The 22,408-nt window shown below is 42.4% G+C and overlaps 2 protein-coding genes across 4 annotated transcripts in view; one reads left to right on the top strand and one right to left on the bottom strand.

Moving 5' to 3' along the window:
• LOC119969208 (pyruvate dehydrogenase E1 component subunit alpha, mitochondrial-like) overlaps nucleotides 1-9,313 on the top strand; it is a 29,346-nt gene extending 20,033 nt beyond the window's left edge. The window contains exons 6-12 of one of the 2 annotated variants that reach the window (XM_038802507.1): nucleotides 1,095-1,186; nucleotides 1,330-1,422; nucleotides 2,422-2,577; nucleotides 3,673-3,744; nucleotides 5,206-5,273; nucleotides 7,255-7,363; nucleotides 8,919-9,313. In XM_038802507.1, coding sequence (XP_038658435.1) covers nucleotides 1,095-1,186; nucleotides 1,330-1,422; nucleotides 2,422-2,577; nucleotides 3,673-3,744; nucleotides 5,206-5,273; nucleotides 7,255-7,363; nucleotides 8,919-9,083 — 755 coding nt within the window. In that variant the 3' untranslated portion in view covers nucleotides 9,084-9,313. The remainder of the gene's footprint in view (nucleotides 1-1,094; nucleotides 1,187-1,329; nucleotides 1,423-2,421; nucleotides 2,578-3,672; nucleotides 3,745-5,205; nucleotides 5,274-7,254; nucleotides 7,364-8,918) is intronic. The other variant, XM_038802508.1, reaches the window with a different exon arrangement.
• A 2,466-nt stretch (nucleotides 9,314-11,779) lies between these two features.
• The window catches only part of map3k15 (mitogen-activated protein kinase kinase kinase 15), a 170,579-nt gene continuing 159,950 nt past the window's right edge, over nucleotides 11,780-22,408 (bottom strand). For both annotated transcript variants that reach the window (XM_038802505.1, XM_038802506.1), the window contains one exon: nucleotides 11,780-12,472. In XM_038802505.1, the coding sequence (XP_038658433.1) occupies nucleotides 12,409-12,472 (64 nt within the window). In that variant the 3' untranslated portion in view covers nucleotides 11,780-12,408. The remainder of the gene's footprint in view (nucleotides 12,473-22,408) is intronic.

Here is a 22,408-nt window from a genome sequence, read left to right as displayed (position 1 = left end):
CCGGCTTGGATCACTTACTGTGCGGAGTCTACACGTTCTCCCTGTGCCTCCGTGAGTTTCCTCCCACAAGTCCCGAAAGACGTGCTGTTAGGTAATTTGGACATTCTGAATTCTCCCTCTGTGTACCCAAACAGGCGCCGGAATATGGCAACCAAGGGCTTTTCACAGTAACTTCATTGCAGTGTTAATGTAAGCCTACTTGTGACAATAAAGATTATTATTATTATCACACCCTGGGGTCCAAGCTGAGAAAAAAAGAACCCTACATTACATGTTGACTATAACTTGTAAGAATGTTGTCACATATTACAAAATTCAGTATCTTCAAATCATTGGGTGTTTATATTATACAAATATTATTTTCCACTCTCTCAGCACTTGCATCATTTTGTGTTTAACATCGTAAGGCCCGAGCATTATTTGTGACTGCTCATGATACTGAAGCAGTGTGAGCCCTTACGCAGCAAGACCTAAACATCATTCCGGCTAGGGTTAATAAGTGACAAGTAATTTTGATGCCCCACAAATACCAGACAAGGACCATCTGCAGTAAATGAGAATCTAACTATCTCTCCATTAAGCCCGCTTTATTGACATCCCATCCACAAACATTCACTCCCTCCACCACCAACGCACAGTGGCAGCAGTGTGGACCATTCACAAGATACACTGCAATAGCTCAACAAGGGTCCTTTGACAGCACGTTTCAAACCAGCGACTCTAAAACCTAGAAGGACAAGCGCAGCAGACACATGAGAACATCAACACCCACACTTCGTTCCAAGTCACCCACCATCCTAACTTGGAAGCATATTGCTGTTCCTTCACTGTTGCCTGGAACAACCTAGAACAGTGAAAATCCTGAAACTTCCTCCCATATAGCACTGTGCGTGTACCTGCACCTCCAAGACTGCAGCGGTTCAAGAAGGCAGGTCACCACCACCAAGGGAAATTAAGGATGGGTAGCAAATGCTGACCTAGCCAATAAAGCCCACAAATGTGAAAAATGTTTTTTAAAAAAGGGATATTGTGAATATAACATGACTCCTGGTTGCCTATGTTACTCCTGAAAGTGATAACTTTATTCTCAACAGGTAGACGTGGAGGTTGTGCTAAAGGCAGAGGTGGCTCTATGCATATGTATGCCAACAATTTCTATGGTGGGAATGGCATTGTTGGTGCGCAGGTAAGGATGGATTTATCTATATGATCGCACTGGTTCAGATAATGTCTTTGATATAAAATGCAGTAACATCCAATTAGTATAATTTTGTGAGATGGAAATGTTTTTGCACAGAAACCTTATTTTTCATTGTTTCTTTAAATTAGGTTCCTCTTGGAGCTGGGATTGCTCTAGCTTGTAAATACTTTGGAAAGGACGAGATATGTGTGTCTTTGTACGGTGATGGTGCAGCTAATCAGGTAAAGCATGCTTTCCATTCAATTATGTAGTTGTGTAAAATGACAGGTAATAATGCAGTATATCAGCACAAAGAGCAATGTGTCAATAAATCATACACTAATATGGTAATAAGACATTGACATCTGGGTAAGAGTTTGGAGATTTTGGTTATGATTGACAAAGGCAAGCCAAAATTGCTGACTTCAGCTTTGATTGTAATATACAGTGCACTTTAGAATGCATCGGATAGGTTTATTCTAGATCAGTTACAAATCAGAATGTTCAAAAGTGTTAAGTTCTCCAGTTACTGGAGTGTCCAATCTCTGGCCCCGGAGCCTGATGACCATCTTCGCTACCTAAGAAACTTATATGAACTTATGCTATTTTTTTAATACGTTATGTGAGCCTGGAGGTTAGTAAAGGCTACTGTCAGTGCTGTTGTCTCAGTATTTGATATATTGTAAATCAGAAAACAAGATCTGCTTATGTTTGCAATTTGAGGTATATGCAAATTATAGGGATCCTTAAACTTGCCATGTGGTTATGAGGTTTACAGGTGCACGTCAATACAACCAATGCAATGAAACACGAGAAAAGCAGAAAATGCTGGAAAATCCCACAGGTCTGGCAGCATCTGTGGAGAGCGAAATAGTGTGAATGTTTCATGTCCGTGTGATTCTTCAGAGCTGGACACTTTGGTGTAAGGGATGCACTGGTGCTTGACTCGCACTGCAGCATTGTTTGGAGATGCTCTCTGATGGGGAAGGTTTTGTAGAAGTACTCATGGAACTATTTTGTTAATTGTGCAATATTTTGTTTGTTGTTTGATTTTTAGCCAGGTTTTGAAAGAGTGAACTTGATGGGTTGATGGATTGCATCTTAAGTTTCTCACTTGGTAGAATCTTTTGAAGTATAGCATTGGGCTATGAAAGTGAAGGGACAATGGCACTGGAATGTTTACTCAAACACTTATTTTGTCATTAATTCTCTTTCTACTGCATTTTTATATTGATATCTAGGGCCAGATCTTTGAAACTTACAACATGGCAATGCTATGGAAGCTACCTTGCATATTTATCTGTGAGAACAACAGGTATGGCATGGGTACATCTGTGGAGAGAGCAGCAGCCAGCACTGATTATTATAAGAGAGGTGACTACATCCCTGGCCTGAGGGTAAGATGTCCTTACCCATTCAATAATACTACACAAGCAATATAAATAAAAGACTATTTTTTATGCTCTGCAATATAGATGCTATTCATTTTATACCTAGAATGACAATGTCAGTTAATCCATTACCTAATTACACTTAAAATTACAGAATAGCACATGGGCCCTCAATTAAACAACAAGACTGTTGTAAGCAAAGGAAATTATTCTTTAAAATAAAGGGATAAATTTGCAATGTTTTGTGGCATATAAACGATTCTTTTATTCTCACATTTCTTTTGTTTCCCTTTCATTTAAGCTCAGTCTCACCAGATGGTGAAATTTCTCTGACAAAAAATATATTTATCTGACTATGTTTAGTTGCATTATTCAATCAGATTATTTTTGAGATATGGCACTTACAAAAATATGATGGTAATTGCGATATCTCTTTCCTTGGTACCATCAAACTTCATCAAGTGCTGTTGGCTAAGGGCCTAGTCTCAGTCACAATACAGATGGACACAACTAAAGCCTACATCATAAATAATGCAATTTTCCTGGGTTGAAACATGTCAATATTTTAGTTGACTCTTAACTGCCCTCTGAAAAGGTCCAGTAAGCCATTCAGTTCTCAAGCTCACCCTCTTCTTAAGGGCAATTAGGGATGGGCAATAAATTCTTGCTTGCCAGTGATGTTGACATCCTGTGAATGAATGAAAGAATACGTGTAGAGATCAAGGATACCATTACGTTCAGTTGGGTAACAGTTGTGCAAAGTGCTGTGCACATTTTTATTTCCTTTCATACAATTTTTGACTGCTTATTATCAAAGCGAAGTACGTTGATTATCAAAGTACGTTTGTTTAAATTGCCATGGGCAATGTGGCTTTACAGTTTCTTGATGCACATGCTTTTCATGTGGTGCGCAGCAATTCTAGAAGTGTCAGCCACCCCTACATATTACTGTTTGAAACAGCACTGCTTCTATCTCCTGGCAAAGGAACAACACAAGACAAAATATGGGGGGATGGAGGGTGTAGAACAAAATCACTATGATTCTTTCAGTTGTCTTAGCAACTGTATCGATGTTACTGAATCAGTCTTATCTGTTTACAGGTCGATGGCATGGATGTATTGTGTGTTAGAGAAGCAACAAAGTTTGCAGCAGACCATTGCAGGTCTGGAAAGGTAACCCAAATTGTCATAAGTGGAGTAGGTGAACACTACTTAATGTTTTAGTTATAAATGGTTCAGTTGTTAGAGTTGTGAAAAAAATTAGACTTCCTATAGTATTCCAGAGAATGCTATTTAATGCAGTAAGTCTATAAAAACAACTTCTGGTTGCATGACATGAGGGTGTTCAGGAGCAGGTGTGAATAGCACTGCTGCCTCACAGCACCAGGGACCCGGGTTCAATTCCAGTCTTGGGTGACTGTCTGTGTGGAGTTTACACATTCTTTCTTCCTCCGGGTGCTCCGGTTTCCTCCTACAGTTCAGATGTGCAGGTTAGGTGGATTGGCCATGCTAAATTGCACCTTTGTGTCCAAAAGTTTAGGTGGGGTTATGGGAATAGGGTGTGGGCTTGTGCCTAGATAGGCCTCCTTCTGCATTGTAGGGAGCCTATGATAAATCTTGTGTGATTTTGTAAATGCTGAGATTAGCTTAGTCGTCTTTAATGCCCACAGCCATCTGAAACTTTTATAACTTGTTGAAATCTAGATAAAAGACAAAGAAAAATTACTTTCATTACATGCATTAGGGACTGAGTCTATTATGCTCTAAGGAATAATGTTATAGGAAGGTGGAGACTAAAATAGGTAATAAAAGTAAAAATAATGTGGATACTGGAAATCTGAAAGAAAAACAGAAATGCTGTAAAAACCCAGTAGGTCTGACAGCATCTGTGGGAGAGAAACAGTTATAGTTTTGAGTCCGGAATACTCCTATTGGTCATGAAGAGTTGTGTTGGACTTGAAACATTAACTCTGTTTCTCTCTCCACAGATGCTGCCCAACTTGATATGGTTTTTTTCAGTATTCTTTTTTTATATACCAAAACAGGTATCTAAGATAGCTACAAGGCATTTATCTCATTGAAGGCTTCAAGCAGCACCATGGACCATTATTGCTATCATTACTTAATTGAGCTACAATAAAATCCTTGCATTCTCTTGTATATCTGTATTTTTTCATACTAACTAAGGATTTTCTAGAGATGTTTGAATTACATTTGTGCTGCTGTTTGGTTTGAATGATTATAGGCCATACTGCACTGTGTAGTCAATGACGTTCATCCAGTGATAATTCCCAGATGGCCCTTGGAAAATAAATCAGGATATTTCATAAAGAGATTATTTTACAATCTGGAATTAGAATTCTAAAGGAAATTAAGAAGTGTGTATGTACTAAGAGGAATTGCAAAGTGAAAATAACCCGATATTAGGAGAAGGATGTATTAGAAGTGATGACAGCAATAAAGTGGTCACACCATTCCAGTGGATTATAATGTATGAATCCTTCAATGAGCTGAATGCATTGTAGCTCTCCCAGGCAACTATTATGCTCTATATCTTCCTCTGTATTGGAATGACCATTATTACGAATGGCTTGTTGCTATGTTAATTGAATTCTAACACGTGTTCAATTTCAGGGTCCTATCTTGATGGAACTGCAAACCTATCGTTATCATGGACACAGTATGAGCGATCCTGGTGTCAGGTAAAGATGTGTTGGGTCTGAGTAAAATATTGTAAACTTTTGATTATACTGCAAGCATCCACATCAAATCAGATATTTGCCACAAATCATTCCACAAAAATTTATGCTCAGTGAATCATAGACACCTACACTGAATTACTTACTCGATTCCAATCATTGAGAGGTTGCAAATTTGTCATTAGCCCTTTTTCTGCTGTTTTGTACTGTGTACCGAGGACCTCTTTATCCTGCGCCTTTGCTGGGTAGATAGAATAGCTGATAGGATGTTAGAATATTGAAGAAACATGTGTGATGTAGAAACAATATTGCTGTTTCATGCCAGAAGGTCCCTGTACCTTTCACTGTACCTAGGTACATGTGACAATAAACACATCCAATCCAATCTAATAATTACAAATGTAAAAGGATGCTACTGATAGATTTTGGAAAATACAGAGGGATGTGGTTTAATAAAAGCTTAGAACATAGAACATACAGTGCAGAAGGACGCCATTCGGCCCATCGAGTATGCACCGACCCACTTAAGCCCTCACCTCCACCCCATCCCCATAGCCCAATAACCCCTCCTAACCTTTCTTGGACACTGAGGGCAATTTAGCATGGCCAATCCACCTAACCTGCACGTTTTTGGTCTGTGAGAGGAAACCCACGCAGACACTGGGAGAACGTGCAGACTCCTGCACAGACAGTGACCCAGCGGGGAATTGAACCTGGGACCCTAGCGCTGTGAAGCCACAGTGCTAGTCACTTGTGCTACCGTGCTGCCCTTATAAGAAGTACAGTTATGAAATAGGCTGAATAACAGAATTGGCATTTTTCAGTCCCTAAGTTTGCTTTAAATTGCACCAGCAACTTCATAATGAAGGAGATATGTAAACAAGGAATTAATCAATTGAAGAATGGGTTCCTTTGTTTACTGGTCAATGGCTCCACATTTTGTGTGAAGAAAAGTGTGCTTTACATTACGTTCTGACATAGTGCTGTTTGTATTTAGTGCTTTTATTCAATTTTATTTTGAAACGGAGAAGTTGTCTTCTACTAAATTCTAGAATAATACAGCACTGGAGAAGGATATTCAGCCCATCAAATCCTTGCTGGATCTTTTGAAGAGTCATTAGTTAATCCCACTCCTCTGCTTTCCCCATATACTTCCAATTTTTTTCTCCTTCATGTATTTATCTAATTGTCTTTTGAAGGCTAAATTGAATGTGTTTCCACACCCCATGAGGCAGAGCAGTGCAGCTCCTACCATTTATTGGTGTCTTTTGGTCACATTTTATTACTGTATTGAATTTCTTCTTGGTAACAGTAGACCTGTAAACAATATTTTGAAATGTAGCCCTTAATGTCACATCTCAAAGTTGTACAGCGAACCCACTGTTCCTGGTGATAATACTACTGGAATGGAATGTCACAGGAAGTTCAGTATTTTTTTAAAAGCTACTCTCAGTCTACCTCTTAACCAGTAATACTAAAATCTAAATTATTGACAAAGACAACTTCTTTAAATGACCATTGGTGTCATGGGATACATCACATATTTTAGCCTCTGCTGGAATAATGTTGTTTTAATGTTAGGGTGCTATGTTTATCCTATGAGTTGAAAATTCTAATTAAGTTTGAACAATTAAGCAATTTGGTAAGTTCAGAAATAACATCTCCATAATTATCCATCCAGTTATTTATTTTGCTTTGTGGCTGCATCAAACCTTTTGTAGTCGCCATGATTAATTCCCCTTCTCCAACAGCCTGCATTATTCCTCCTTGGGTAGTCATTTCCTCAGATTAAAGTTCACAAAATAACTTCTAATGAGTGGAGAATTAAATTCACTAAGTTCAAAGACAATCATAAGTATTAAGAATTGAGCTTAAGGCTTCCAAATTATTTCTCTCTTCAGTAGTAAGTTGCAGATATCAGAGAAAAAGTTGAACTGCAGCATGTTGTAAATAAATTATTTTGATTGTTCTTTGATGTTTGTAGTTACCGTACCAGAGAAGAAATCCAGGAAGTACGAAGTAAAAGTGATCCCATCACCATGTTGAAGGAGAGGATGCTGAACAATAACCTGTCCAACGTAGAAGAGCTGAAGGTATGTTCATGTCCATGCCCTTTGCTGGTGAATTGAATGCGACAAATGATCAGACGCATTATGACTTTGATTTTAAAATTACACACATTCATCTGGTTGTCAAATTTTCCTACATGACTTATTGTACTTGAAAAATATGTATTGAGATATTTTTACATGAAAGGCACTATGTAAATTCAGACATTATTATGAGCAAGCATTAATTCTGTAGACCCATTTACTCCTATCAACCTTTCTCCATTTTACCAATTTGTGGAATGGATTTTTAGGTTTTGGAGATAGATAGGAAACAAGCGAACTTAAAATTATATTTTCCGAATTGGGTCTTTTGTGCATCCAAGTGCTGTACTGTAATAGGCTTGTACTCATGATCCTTATACTTTAGTTAGAAAGTGCATTGGATATTTTTAAGGCGGAGGTGGATAGGTTCTTGTTCAGAAAGGAAATGGAAGGTTATTGGAAGTAGATGGGAATTTGGAATTCAAAACACACATATTCAGCATGACCTTGTTGAATGGTGGAGCAGACTGGAGGGGCCAATGGTGTACTTCTCCGATTTCCAATGTTTGATTTTTGATTTGATTTGATTTTTTGATTTATTATTGTCACATGTATTAGTATGCAATGAAAAGTATTGTTTCTTGCATGCAGTACAAACAATGTACATAAGGAAGGAAAGGGAGACTGCAGAATATAATGTTACAGTTATAGCAAGGTGTAGAGAAAAGATCAACACAAGGTAGGTCCATTCAAAAGTCTGATGGCAGCAGGGAAGAAGCTGTTCTTGAGTCGGTTGGTACATAACCTCAAACTTTGGTATCTTTTTCCTGTCAGAAGGAGGTGGAAGAGAGCATGTCCGGGGTGCGTGGGGTCCTTAATTATGCTGGCTGCCTTTCTGAGGCAGCGGGAATTCTAGATAGTCAATGGATGGGAGGCTGGTTTGCGTGATGGACTGGGCTACATTCACGATCTTTTGTAGTTTCCTGTGGTCTTGGGTAGAACAGGCTCCATACCAAGCTGTGATACAACCAGAAAAAATGCTTTCTATAGTGCATCTGTAAAAGTTGGTGAGGGTCGCAGCTGACATGCCAAATTTCCTCAGTCTTCTGAGAAAGTAGAGCCGTTGGTGGGCTTTCTTAACTATAGTGTCGGCATGGGGGGACCAAGACAGGCTGTTGGTGTTCTGTACACCTAAAAACTTGAAGCTCTCGACCCTTTCTACTTCGTTCACATTGATGTAGACAGGGGCATGTGTATATATATTTTGGAAATGGATGAATGCTGCATGAAACAAGAAAGAAAATACTGGCCTGTACCTTCTACTGTAGGCTTGGTAGTCTGTTTTACATCACAATCGGTTTTCCTTCCCGTTAACCTCACTGGCTCCCGCTTCAGAGCTCATTTTGCAAAACTGATAGACCAATATCACCCCAATATGTGCATGTGTAGTGAAGTAAAGATCCATTCCCAATGATGCTAATTTTTACTGTTTGGTAGTTCATAGTGTTGGTGGGCAATGTTTCACTTGTCGTTAAGTAAAGCTTGTGTTTTGTAGGAAATTGATGCTAGCGTCAGGCAAGAGGTGGAAGAAGGAGCACAGTTTGCCACCACTGACCCCGAACCACCCCTCGAAGAGCTGGCCTACAACATTTTCTGCAATGAGGAGACATTCGATGTTCGTGGCACTAACCCATGGATCAAGTATAAATCCGTCTCCTGAAAACAAAAATGTCCTTCGGATCTGTTGCAACACCACCTACAACCAACACGCACATTCTCAGATGGGATCTGAAAATCAGGTTCATAAAAGATAAAACTTTAATTAAACAAAACTGCATATTAAGAAAATTGTTTGCTTATTTTTAAATTGAGGCTGATCAGAGCTGCTGCTACTTTGGTTGATTACTGCAGTGTCTGACATCAGTGAAATAAAGGCGTATCTCAAAATTAGATTGCATTATTTATTTTCCAGAGTCTAATTTAAAGATGAATAAAAGGTTGATAGGTGTTCAAGTTTTTTTTTCACTAGACCTTATCTAAAGCTCTCTCTATCCCACCAAACCTAACTATCAAGGATACTCCTTACTGAACCAGTGCAATGCATGAAAAATTATGGGCAGGATTCTTCGTTGGCCAACGCTGAAATCAGGGCGTGCTGTCGGACGGAGAATAGCATCCGACGCCACATTCGTGGCAGGTGCTGGTTTGACCCCAAATTGCGATGCTCTCTCCTCAAATGGCGTCAATGTGACACACGCAGTTGCAACACCGCATATCATTGGTGGGCCTACCCCTGTTGCTCCACCTCCGATGGGCCGAGTTCCCGACGACACGGTCCACATGTGCTCTCACAAATCGTGGACCTGGCATGGTGGCTGCTGAAAGGGGCACACAGACAGTGTTCAGCACCGCCATACTTCGCCGACAGTCGTGCTGCTGGCTGGGGGCTTCTGCCAAGGCTGGTGGGAAGTAGTGGGGGATAGCCAGGAGGAGGGCTGTGGGGTCAGGCCGGACGGGTATGCAACACTATTACCACAGCCGGCAAGGCAGCCATGCGGCTGTACATGCTGCTGACAGCCCGCTTTAAACCTGATACCTTGTGCCCTATAGCTGACCCTCCAGTGCACATCCCTGGGTGCCCTCTGGCCCCAGCCGACCCATCAGCTATATGGGCACTCCAGCACAACCCGTCCCATCCTTTTGGTTCCGATTAGTGTGTTTGTGTGGGGTGTATTGTTTAAGTGGGGCTGCAGCTTGTCAGCCCTGCGGGTGTCCATCATGGACATGGTTAATCCCACATTGTTTTTCATGGGAATCAATGGTGGTCCATACGGCATCGGTGCTAGCCCTGTAACTCCACCTAACCCTTCAGACACTAAGGGCCAATTTAGTGTGGCCAATCCACCTAACCTACACAGCTTTGCTTTGTGGAAGGAAACCGGAGCACCCAGAGGAAACCCATGCAAACAATGGGAGAAAGTGTAAACTCTATACAGTCACCTAAGGCTGGAATTGAACCCAAGTCCCTGGCACTGAGGCAGCAGTGCTAACCACTGTGCCACCGTGCAGTCCGTCTATTCGATGAGGTTGGGCTGGGTTCTGACTCAAGTCCCAGAAATGATAGAGTTCCTGCTGACATCAATAACTTTGTTAGTTGGAGAGTCTATGGGATCAATATGTGCAGAACTGTGCACATCAGGAATTAACATACAATGGTCGTGAACATTGATAGGCAGAAAATGCAGTCGGGGCAGTGTGTCTGAATTCCCAGTATGTTGCAAGTAGTCCTCATATACTCGAGTCAGGGTTGCATTTAATTTGTAGAATTCCTTTGGTTCAAATGTAAGGGGCTGGTTGGGTACCTTTGATAGAGCCTCACAAGGCTTAATAATGATCCAGTGCAACACTTTGTGTAAATGAGGTTTTTATTTGAGGGTTAAACCCAAAAGAGAATGTAGGGTCTTAGAGAGTGGGGCAGTAGGTTTAATTTTGAATTATTTGAGCAAAGAGCAAACACACAGACATGGTGAGCCAACTGTTTGCCTTCTGTATTGCAATATACCGTGGCATAGTTTATAGAGCTGAAAAACTGCTGCACCTAGAGTGAATGTCACTCTGTATTCTCTACACTAGACATGACTTGTGGGGTTATTAGGGCAGTTCAATGTTTACAGCAGGCGTTTCTCTAAAAAAAAGTCATTTAAATTCTAGTTAACTTGTTTTCACAAAAATATTAACCCTCTGGATTATTAGGTGGCACTGCAAAATGGGTTCTGGTTCTGAACATGAGAAGAATCAAGTGATATGGAAAATTGCACCCATCTTAATAAGTGTTTAGCAAATTCAGTTGTAGGTTCATATACTTTTAATTGGGTGTTTTATAAACCATCTTAATTTTATTTAAATGAAGAAGAAATCAAAATGTTCTCAAAAACCTCCACAGGAATGTAAACTTTCCTACTGAGCTGCTTTCACCACAACAGAACAATGTGGCTGTCTCCATGTCCCATCAGCAAAGCAATTGAACCTTGTACAATAAGTTTCAATCGAAGAACCCAAGGACTTGATAGACATATATTACCTCTGACCTGGGGGGGGGGGCACACAACTTTAAAATTAAAGCTAGGCTGTTGAAGGGTAAAGATGGGAAGCTTCCCACAAAAGGCAATGGAATTCTTTCTCTCCACTCTTTCTCCCCCCCCCCCCCCCCCAGGCCAAAAAGACTTTAGGACACGATTGAATTATGAATTTCAAAACGGAGTTTGATAGATTTTTGTTCGGCAAGTGTATGGAGCCAAAGCAGGTAGCAGTTATCAGACACATCTGCCATAATTGTAATTGAATGGTGGAACTAGCTTAAGAGGCTGAATGACCTAGTCCTTTTCATATGGTGATAGCAGTAATTATTCAACCACACCAAGTAATATGTTTATTTACAATTAGACACAAAAAAAGTCGCCAAATACGTGAAACAGTATATATGCAATGTAAATAGTCTGATCAGATAATCGCCTTTCCTTGGGGTGGTACCATAATATTACAAAAGATGCAGATCACATTTTTTTTCTGTCTGGAAAATTCAGCATGATATTTTCTGCATTAGTATCACAGTTTATTTCTCATGCTAGCAGTGATGTGGAGTTACTTTTGTTTTGTAACTTACAAAATGTCAAAAAGAAATTGTGGACATTCCTTTCATTGTTACATTCATTCATTTGGGAAACTCAATCATCACCTTTCTCCGGTCCAAATAAAATAATGGCTCCTGTAAGCCAATTGGCAAATTGTTCAAGCAGGTAAGAAATGCTTCTTGCATAAAGTCAGTTCCACAGTGTAGAGATGTCACTACACACAATGATTCAATGCCTCAAATCTTGACTTGATATCCGTGGCTAAATTAAGCACAATTCTTGAACACATGATCAATCACACATACATCAAATTAAATTTCTGCAAAAACATCGGCATAATTACTCCGTATAATAGCAGCTTTGGTCATTTGTGTTATAAAATTATCACTCTGTAATTAATGTTCTTGCTGTTGGTCAATCCTTGGTTGTTTTTCTGAACTTTAATACACCATTCCAGATTCGGCAAATAGGTCCTCCTCTAAAACATGGAAAAACAGTTAAGTCCCAGTCCACAGGAACAGCTAGTTAGATAGGGCAGAGCATTTAATACAGTTTATGTAACATCCATAGTTGCCACCTACCTGAATTATGGTAAGACTTTATGCATTTCTGGCCTCTATTTGCATAGCTCTTTGCGAGCCTCAAAAGCTTTTTGATTCACTTGTTATAAAGCATTCCCAAAATATGTTGCATGGTCTCTTTTCTGCACATGATAGAGCATGGCACATACAGATACATTCATTGGTCTCTGGGGCTTCTTGGTTGGGAAACGTTAGGACTTTGTTCATGAAGTACTAATGCTTGAATACAGTAAAGCATTCCAGGTCCACCTGCTGATTGAGAGATCAAGCTTCCAATTTTTCTGATGGTTCAAGGATTTGTGTCCACATGTACGAAGTGGTCTTAAAAAGGATCTTCATCTCCCTTACCTGGTTACTGCTGAATCTGAAATCCACATATGCTCTCCATCACAATGACTGCCTATGTCCCCCTCTGTAACATAATTCAGTTCTGTCCCTGCCTCAGCTCAGCTTCTGAACTGAGTATTCTGTTAAAAACCTAGTTAAATTTCATTCAACAAGGTGTAACTTAGTTAAAGGCTTTTACATCAAGACTGTGTAAAGAATGGAAGTTCTCTCACGTTCACTGAAGATTTGATAGCGGTGTAGAATTAATGACAGATTTCCACCTTTAACTGCACATGTGAACTTCACAGGTTGCTTCAGAGGAGTAGTGCTAGTGAACGTTGGCAATCACCATTGTTACTACCACAAAACCTAGGTCAGGAAGTTGCGAGGAGGATAAATGGAAGGTGTCTGCTGGCTTTGTTTAACTTCTATTTCTTAATGCTGTGGAATCTGGACATTCCCAGCCAGTAAAAGGACAATTCCTCTCCCCTCCCCAGTGTAATCCATTCCACTTCAGAGTGACCTGCAGACGACAAGCAATCCTTCATCATCATCTATTCTTTGACCAAGCAGCAGAAGTCTGATTGTGTGAGCCTCTTTAATGATTTTGGATTTTGCCTGCAGTACTCTATCTGGAAGTTCATTCCATACGTCAATCATTCTTTGGAAGAAATTGGAGCAGGATTTGGCCACTCAGCCCTTTGAGCCTGCTGTGCATTCAATGAGATGAATCTACTTCAATGCCATTTTCCTGCATGAGGAACACAGGAACAAGAAGAGGCCATTCAGCCTGTCGAGCCTGCTCCGCCATTTAATACAATCATGGTTGATCGGACATTTCAATGCCTTTTACACCCCTTCTCCCCATAACTTTGTTATTGCCAATCAGAAATATAGGAATGATCTCTGTACCCTTTAATATTTTTAATATGGAGAAATCCATCGCTTTCAGTCTTGAACATAATGATTGAACCTCTACAAGGTTCTATGAGAAACCTGGAATGACCTAACCCACCACTTGCATATTTCCGATATGTGGATAATACGTTTTTTATATCTCAATCTGCAACTGCATGTAATAATTTCCTTGCATATCTTAATAGGCTCCGTCCTGCACTCAAATTCACTTTTGAAATGGAGAAATCAAATAACACCTCTTTCCTTGATACACTAGTTAAGAAATTGACAAGGGGGTTCTCTACCCCAGTTTATCGTAAGCCGACCTTCACAAGTCACGACATGCGTTAAGATTCTCCCAGTTCCATCCACTATAAGATTGGCTTTATCAGGAACCTTGTAAATAGGGCCCGAGAAACTTCCGGTGATGGGGATGTCCTGAGTAGTCGCGCATCAGATAACTCTCCTCCGTACGACAGAAAAATAGGCACTTTTGGCTGAATTTAGCCCACAAAACCGGGCTTAAACATCCTGCTGTCGGAGTGGTTTCAAGACTTGTGTATTGAGTCAGCTTCCACGTGAGGTTATTCCCTGTGGCTCAGCTCAGTACAGAGAGGAACAAACACGACAACCTGGAAATAGGTGGCTTATTTAATCAAGTTTGTTACGTGTACACGAAAAACAAGCTGGATTTCGGCCAATACCTGTTCTGCTGAACAAAGACCCGAGCACAGTAATTGCACAACGTTCAAAAATCAATAGCCCACCCCAGTTGGAAGCGATACAATCCCTGAAGCTGCTACTTTTAAACTTATCCAATAGAATTGCCAGTAGTGTTTAAACTTCACCCAATAGAATCGCAAGCAGTGTTTAAACTTCACCTAATAGAATTACAAGCAGCGCACGATTGATCCTCATCCTGACAGCTGCTTACAATCCCAGCAGCATGCTGACTGTTAGAAGCAAAACAACAGAACCAGCATGCTGAATTGTTTCACAAAGACAAGATGTCAGAAGTAATCTCCATTTGGTCAAGTTAGCTACCTAAATCCCATTTGATTACTTATTACTGCTATGTACTTAAAATACATGTTTAATGGTTAATAATGATTATTCAGTCCTATAATTCATCTCAATCCTTAATAAAATAACTTATGTAAAACTACACTAGTGGCATGCTGACGATTCAGTTTTAAGAGGTATCATTTCTGAACCCCCCCCACCCCCCTTTCACATCCCCTCACCCTCAACATTCGAATGGACAACAAAAATGCCAGGAAGCAGCAGCTCGAGAGGCTGCAGAGACACCAGGAATTGCGGCAAGGGACAGGATTGGTGAGCAAGCGAGTTGGCAGACCGACGAGATAAGGGTTCCCCGGCCTCCCCCGAGAGAGGGAGAGCAGCGACCCGACAAACATGTTCCCCCCCACCGCCACCAGTCGATGGATGGAAGATGTTCCTAACCAAGGAACTAAATGCAATGAAAGACGACATCAAGGCTGAGAAAAAGGTGACGGTTAAGGTGGCAGAGGTGCTAGCCCCGCCATGCAGTCGGTGCTCGCTGGCATGGGGAAGAAACTGGAAGCCCTGGGGTGCACAATATGAGAGCTGGAAAAGGCATCGAAAGATCAGAGGCCGAGATCAAAGGTTTGGTGGTGACCCAGGGAAGCCTGAAAGGGAAGGTCAAAGGACAGGAGAATCAATTGAAGACACAGAACCTTTGGATGGTGGGCCTGCCGGAGGGGATCGAGGCCCAAATGCTGGATAACCTGGTTGGGAGGGACAGCTTCCCCAAACCGCCAGGGCTTACATGTCGTTCCAGACAGAAGGGAACAGCCGAGGCTGATAATAGACAGCTGCACAAAAATCAGGACCGAGAAAGAATCCTTCTCTGGACTCAACAGACGAAGCGGTGCAACTGGGAAGGACATAAAATATGAGTGTATCAGGACATTGGGGTGGACCTGGCAAAGTACAGGACACAATTTAACCATGCAAAGGAGGCCCTGTAAAAGCAAGGTCAGATTTGGAATGTTGTTCCCAGCCAGGTCTGGTAACATATCAAAGCAAAGAATATTATTTTACTGCCCCAGCAGAGGTGGACGAGTTCATCCATAGCAATCATCTGGACAGGCAGCAAGAGAGGCAGCAGTGAGGGAGGCATGGAGGAAACAAAAGAAAGAAATGGACAATTTTGCACGGGGGTGCATCGCCATTTTGGATGGCCCTAACAAAGGGAAACCACAGAGTGCATGGGGCGCATCCACAAGGTAAGTATAGTTGATCATGTTGGGGGGGGGGGGGGGGGGGGGGTCACAAAAACCCCCATCAGAATAATGTGGAATGACAGGGGACTTAATGGCCCAGTGAGAAGATCCAGAGTCTTCACCCACCTGAGAGCTCACTTAGTCTTCCTCCAAGAGAAACACCTGAGGGAGAAGGATCAACTATGGGTAAGGAAGGGCTGGGTGGGACAGACCTATTATTCCTGTATGGGGGTAGCCATACTGATAAGTAAGAGGACAATGTTTACTGCAACGAGGACAGTTACAGACCAAGGGAGACGGTACGTTATGGTCAGCGATGTCCTGGACGGGGCACCGGTGTTACTAGTAATTAGTACGCTCCCAACTGGAATGACAAAGAGTTTATTAAAAAGACCATGACAGAAATCCTCGACGTAGAAACGCACAGGCACAAACTGATCATGAGGTGGCGCCGGGGGGGGGGGGGGGCAGCGATGACAGATCAAACCCCAGAACGGAGAAAACAGCAGGAAAGGCTAAGGAACTGGGAACATTTATGGGGCAGATAGGGGCAGTGGACCCATGGCAGTTCATGCACCCGGGTGAGAAGGAATTCTCATTTTTCTCACCAGTACATAAGATCTACACCTGCATTAACTTCTTTGCAGTGGGGAAATCGGTGGTTCCAGAAATAGTAAGAGTGGAATACTCCGCGATTGTAATTCCCAAACATGCTCCACACTACATGGATGTGAAGTTGGATTCAGGCCACGGCCAACATCCAACATGGAGGTTGGACATGACCCTCATGGCCGACAAGGTCTTCCGCCAGAAAATATCACAGGCCATAGGCGAGTACATCATTAACAACCGGAACAGGGAAGTCTCACCTTCCACATTCTGGTAGGCACTCAAGGCTATGATTAGGGGTGAAATTATCGCAAATAGGGCTTGCTAAGACAGGGAAGAGAGGGCGGCTAGGCAACAACTGATCGACGCCATCCTAGAGGTTGACAGACGGTACTCCGGGGCCCCAACTACAGAGCTTCTGGTGGAGAGAAAAAAGCTACAAATATACTTTAACATGTGAACCACCAGGAAGGCAGTGCACCAACTCCGCCAGACACGGGACCTTTTATGAGCATGGAGACAAGGCTAGCCACCAATAGCTCATCAACTGAGAAAGCAGGCAGCCACGAGGGAAATAGCCCAGGTAAAGGATAACAGAAACAGACTGGTAGCCAATCAAAAAAGGCAATGAAGCATTCGAGGCCTTCTACCAGGGACTGTACACCTCTGAACTCCCTGGACTCAGGGATGAAATGGTTCCTCAATGGACTGGACATGCCAGTCATGGGGGATGATCGACAGAGGGGGTTAGAAGTACCACTAGGACTGGGAGAGAGCATCAGCTCCATTCCAGTGGGGAAGACGCTGGGTTCCCAATGGACTTCCACAAAATATTTGTGACGGCACTGGCCCGGCACCTGCAGAAAATGTTTGCAGACTCACTAGTGAGAGGCACCCCACCTCCAAAGCTAACCCAGGCCACATATCGATACCCAAAAAGAACAAAGACCCAATGGATGCAGATCATTCAGACCCATTTTGCTGCTCAACGTGGACGCAAAAATAATCACAATGGTCCTGGCTAAGTGGCTGGAGGACCGCATACCAGAAGTGATTACAGAAGACCAGATGGGCTTTGTTAACGGTAGACAGCTAACTGTGAACATCAAGCTCCTGCTGAATATGATAATGACCCCATCTGGGGAGAGAACATCGTCTGCCTGGACGCAGAAAAGGCCTTCGCGGAGTCAAGTGGAAATGGTTCATTGAGGTACAAGAGCAGTTTGGGCTAGAGACAGAGTTCACCTCATGGGTGAAACTCATATACAACAGTACCAAGGTGAGCGTATGAACCAATACCACCAGCTCTGAATACTTCCAGCTGCACAGAGGCACAAGGCAGGTGATGTGTTGGGTATGCTGGGTCTGCGAGGACTGCGTTTACCATAGCAGTGAGAGAGACAGGCTACCAACACTTGTAGAAGTACAACTCTATTTTATTTAACTATGAGCTGTTAAACATACTTGCACTGTGGGTTGACACTATGTTGAGTTGACTGGAGACCTGAGGCTAACCTGACCAGACTATCCTGCTAGCACATGGTGGATATTCGTGATGCTGATCACGGGCTCTGGCTGTCTCAGAGGCTGCATCCCGAGAGAGCGGGAAAACTAGTGCCCTCTGGCTTCATAGTGGCCGTTCCTGTCTGGTGATTTGCTGCTGTGTTCTGTGTGTTGATTAGTCATTCAGTGTGTCAGTCAGTGTCTGTCTGTGCACCATCATATACTTGTGTGTATATTATGACATCTCCCCCTTTTGAAAAGAAAAAAATGTATATATGGCAATAAATAGTGTGGTATGTGAATGTGCCTGACTATGTACAGAGTATATGAGCATATTTACATGACCATAATCCTGACTATATACAGAAATTCTAACGTATTTACACAGGAAGGTGTCTAGTGCAGATAGAGTGCATGTAACAAAACATGGAATATAAATAACAGTATGTACAAACGAGCAAACGAAGAACCAGGGTAACGAAACAATCAATTCATAAATTCAGTCTCTGTGGTGGGCGACGAATTCTGGTCGACCGCCTCAAGGGTGGGTCGGGGGCCACCTGCTCTGGAATGGGCGGGGCTGTGTCAGTCACAGAGGGTGGCAACAGAAGAGGTAGATCGGTGAGCTCTTGGAAGGGCGTGTCCTGAGGGCGAGGCAGGGCATCACGATCTGGCGGTGAGCATGGAAGCAGCTGCAGTGCCCGCCTATTACGCCGAAGAAAAGAGCCATCCTGCATACGAACCAGAAATGATCTGGGGGCCACTTGCTTGATCACCACAGCAGTGGCAGACCAGCCACCTTCAGGGAGCTGAACACGAACCTGGTCATCAGGGTCGAGAATCGGGAGATCTGTGGCGCGGGCGTCATTTGCCGACTTGTGTTGGGCCCGAGACTGTTGCATTCTTTGCAGGACTGTAAAGTTGTCAAAGTCCGCGATGTGTATTGCAGGCACCATTGTCCGTAATGTGCGGTTCATTAACAATTGTGCTGGGGACAGGCCAGTGGACAAAGGAGTCGACCTGTAAGCTAGTAGTGCGAGGTAAAAGTCTGAACCCGCATCAGCCACTTTGCACAGGAGTCGTTTGACAATGTGTACCCCCTTTTCAGCTTTGCCATTCGACTGGGGGTAGTGGAGACTCGAGGTGACGTGCGTGAAATTATACCGCCGGGCAAACTTGGTCCACTCCTGACTGGCAAAACACGTGCCATTATCGGACATAACCGTGAGTGGAATGCCATGACGAGCAAAAGTCTCCTTGCACGCACGGATGACCGCTGCCGATGTGAGGTCATGCAGCCTAACCTCCTCTGGGTAGTTAGAGACAAACACAGGCAAAAAGAATAAAATGTTGCCATCAACAACGAAAAGTGATAAAAATGATAATGACCCAGAAACAAAGGACAAATGGACAGTTTCTTTGTCGATCATTTATCACTGTAAAGTTAGATACAGGAGCAAGAGCAAACCGCATTAGCATCATTGATATCAAGACAATGCAATTAAAACAGAAAATATTGAACAAAAAACAGTTTTGTTGAAGAACTATAATGGTCAGAGAATTGACACAATGGGAACGTGTGTACTGGATGTACAAGTAAAAGATAAAATTCACAAATTAAAATACCCGCTCGTAGCTGAAGATCGTGAGTTGTTATTTGGTGATGAAGCATGTGAAGTACTAGAACTGGTGAAACGAATATCCAGTACTGACTGTGCATTGAGCACACACAGTGGATCCAATGTGCAGGCTTTTCCAGAAATATTCCAGTGTTTTGGTGTTTTACCTTTCACTTACAAGATTCAATTAAAAAAGATGCTCAAACAGTGATACATGTTCCAAGAAGAGTTCCAGCACCATTGTGTGACCATCTAAAAGCTGAATTAGACAGGATGAAATATCTTGCCGTTATAAAAAAGCTTGAAGAACCGACAGAATGGGTCAATTCAATGGTGTGTGTAAAAAAAAAGAAACAACGATCTTCGAATATGTATGGTTCCCAAAGATTTAAATGCGAATATAAAAAGGAAACAATACCCGATACCTAAAAGAGAGGTGATCACAAGTGAGATGTCCGGTGCAAAATATTTCAGCAAACTTGATGCTTCGCAAGAATTCTGGCAGCTCAAGCTAGATGAAGAAAGAACCAAGTACTGTGCGTTCACTACTCCATTTGACAGCTATTGCTTTCTTCGTATGCCCTTTGGCATAATCTCAGTGCCAGAAATATTCCACAGAGCAATGGAACATATTGTTGAAGGCATTCAGGATGTTCAAGTCTACGCCAATGACATCATAATTTGGGGTTCTACCCAAAACGAACAAAATGACAGGCTAATTAGGGTATTACAAAATATCAGAAGAAATGGGCTACTACTCAATAAGGTCAAATGTCAATTTGGTGAAAAGGAAATAATGTTCCTAGGATACAGATTATCTGGTGAAGGAGTGGAGATTAATGACATGAAGATACAAACCATGATAAATATGCTTCGACCAGTGTACTGGGCATGATCAACTTCATTGGAAGGTTCATACCAAATCTCTCAGCAAAGACAGTATGTCCTAGAGATATTGGACTGAACAGCATGAACAAGGGTGGATAACACTAAAGAAAGCTCTAAGGACCACACCAGTATTAACATTTGTCGATCCAGCAAAAAATACCGAAGTTTCAACACATGCATCGAAGGATGGTCTAGGTTCATTATCGCTGCAACAGGAAAATGGTAGTGATGGAAACCAGAAGCATATGCTTCAAGATCTATGCCAGAATCTGAATGTCATTATGCACAAATAAAAAAATAGTGTTTAGGGAGTGAATGGTTTGGAGAAATTCCATAGTATATGGTCTACCTATGGTTAAGAAAAATCTCAGTGAGATGTCACCTCGCATTCAACGGATGATGATGAAACTTCAGAGATATGACTTTGAATTAATCTATGCACCTGGCAAGCACATTGTGGTAGTGGATGCATTGTCTAGAGCTACAGCAGCACAAGTTGACAATTCCATTGGAGAGGATGTGCAGGTTCATGTAGATATGATTTCAGAAATACGACCAGTGTCGGATGTAAAGTCAAATCTGATTGTTGGCGAAACAGGGAAGGGTGATCAACTGGCTATGTTTGCAACTCTCTGTGATTTCTTACGGTATTGGGCCAAGCAGTTGCCATACCAGGCTGTGATACAGCCAGATAGGATGCTTTCTATGGTGCATCTGTAAAAATTGTTGAGAGTCAACATGACAAATTTCCTGAGGAGGTATAGGTGCTGATGTGCTTTCTTGGTCTTAGTGTTCATGTGGGTGGACCAGGACAAATTGTTGGTGATACGCACACCTAGGAATGTGAAGCTGTCAACCATTTCCACCTCGGCACCATTGACGCAGACAAGGGTTTGTATGATGCTTTGCTTCCTGAAGTCAATGTTCAGCTCCTTAGTTTTCCTGCCGTTGAGGGAGAGATTGTCATTACGCCATGCCACTACGTTCTCCCTCCTGTACTCTGACTCATCGTTGTTCAAGATCTGACCCACTACGGCCGACTTGCAGATGGAGTTGGAACCAAATGTTGCCACAGTCATGTGTGTATAAGGAGCATAGTAGGGGGCCAAGTTGGCAGCCTTGCAGGGCCCTGATATTGAGGACTACCGTGGAGGTGTTGTTGTTGATCCTTACTGATTGTGGTCTATGGGTCAGAAAGTCGAGGATCCAGTTACAGAGTGAGAAGCCAAATCCCAAGTTTTGGAATTTTGATGAGAACTTGGCTGGGATTATGGTGTTGAAGATAGAGCTGTAGTCAATGAATAGGAGTCTGACTAAGGAGTTCTTGTTGTCGAGGTGCTCCAGGGATGAGTGTAGGGTCAGGGATATGGAGTCTGCTGTGAACCAGTTGTGGTGGCATGCAAATTACAGTGGATCAAGGCATTCTGGGAGTATGGAGCTAAGGTGCCTCCTGACCAACCTTTCGAAGCACTTCATAATGATAGATGTCATGGCCAGTCATTGAGGCAGGTTGCCTGGTTCTTCTTTGGCACCGGTATGATGGTTGTCTTCTTGAAACAGATGGGAACCTCGGAATGGAGAAGGGAGAGGTTAACGATGTCCGCAAACACACCCGTCAGTTGGTCCACGCAGGATCGGAGTGCATGACCAGGGACTCCGTCAGGACCAGTTGCTTTCCGAGGGTTCACTTTCAGGGAGGCCTAACTTCGGACGCTGTGATGGT

This window comes from Scyliorhinus canicula, chromosome 7 (assembly GCF_902713615.1).
Source record: "Scyliorhinus canicula chromosome 7, sScyCan1.1, whole genome shotgun sequence".
Lineage (NCBI taxonomy): Eukaryota > Metazoa > Chordata > Chondrichthyes > Carcharhiniformes > Scyliorhinidae > Scyliorhinus > Scyliorhinus canicula.
This window is presented reverse-complemented; position numbering and strand designations above follow the sequence as displayed.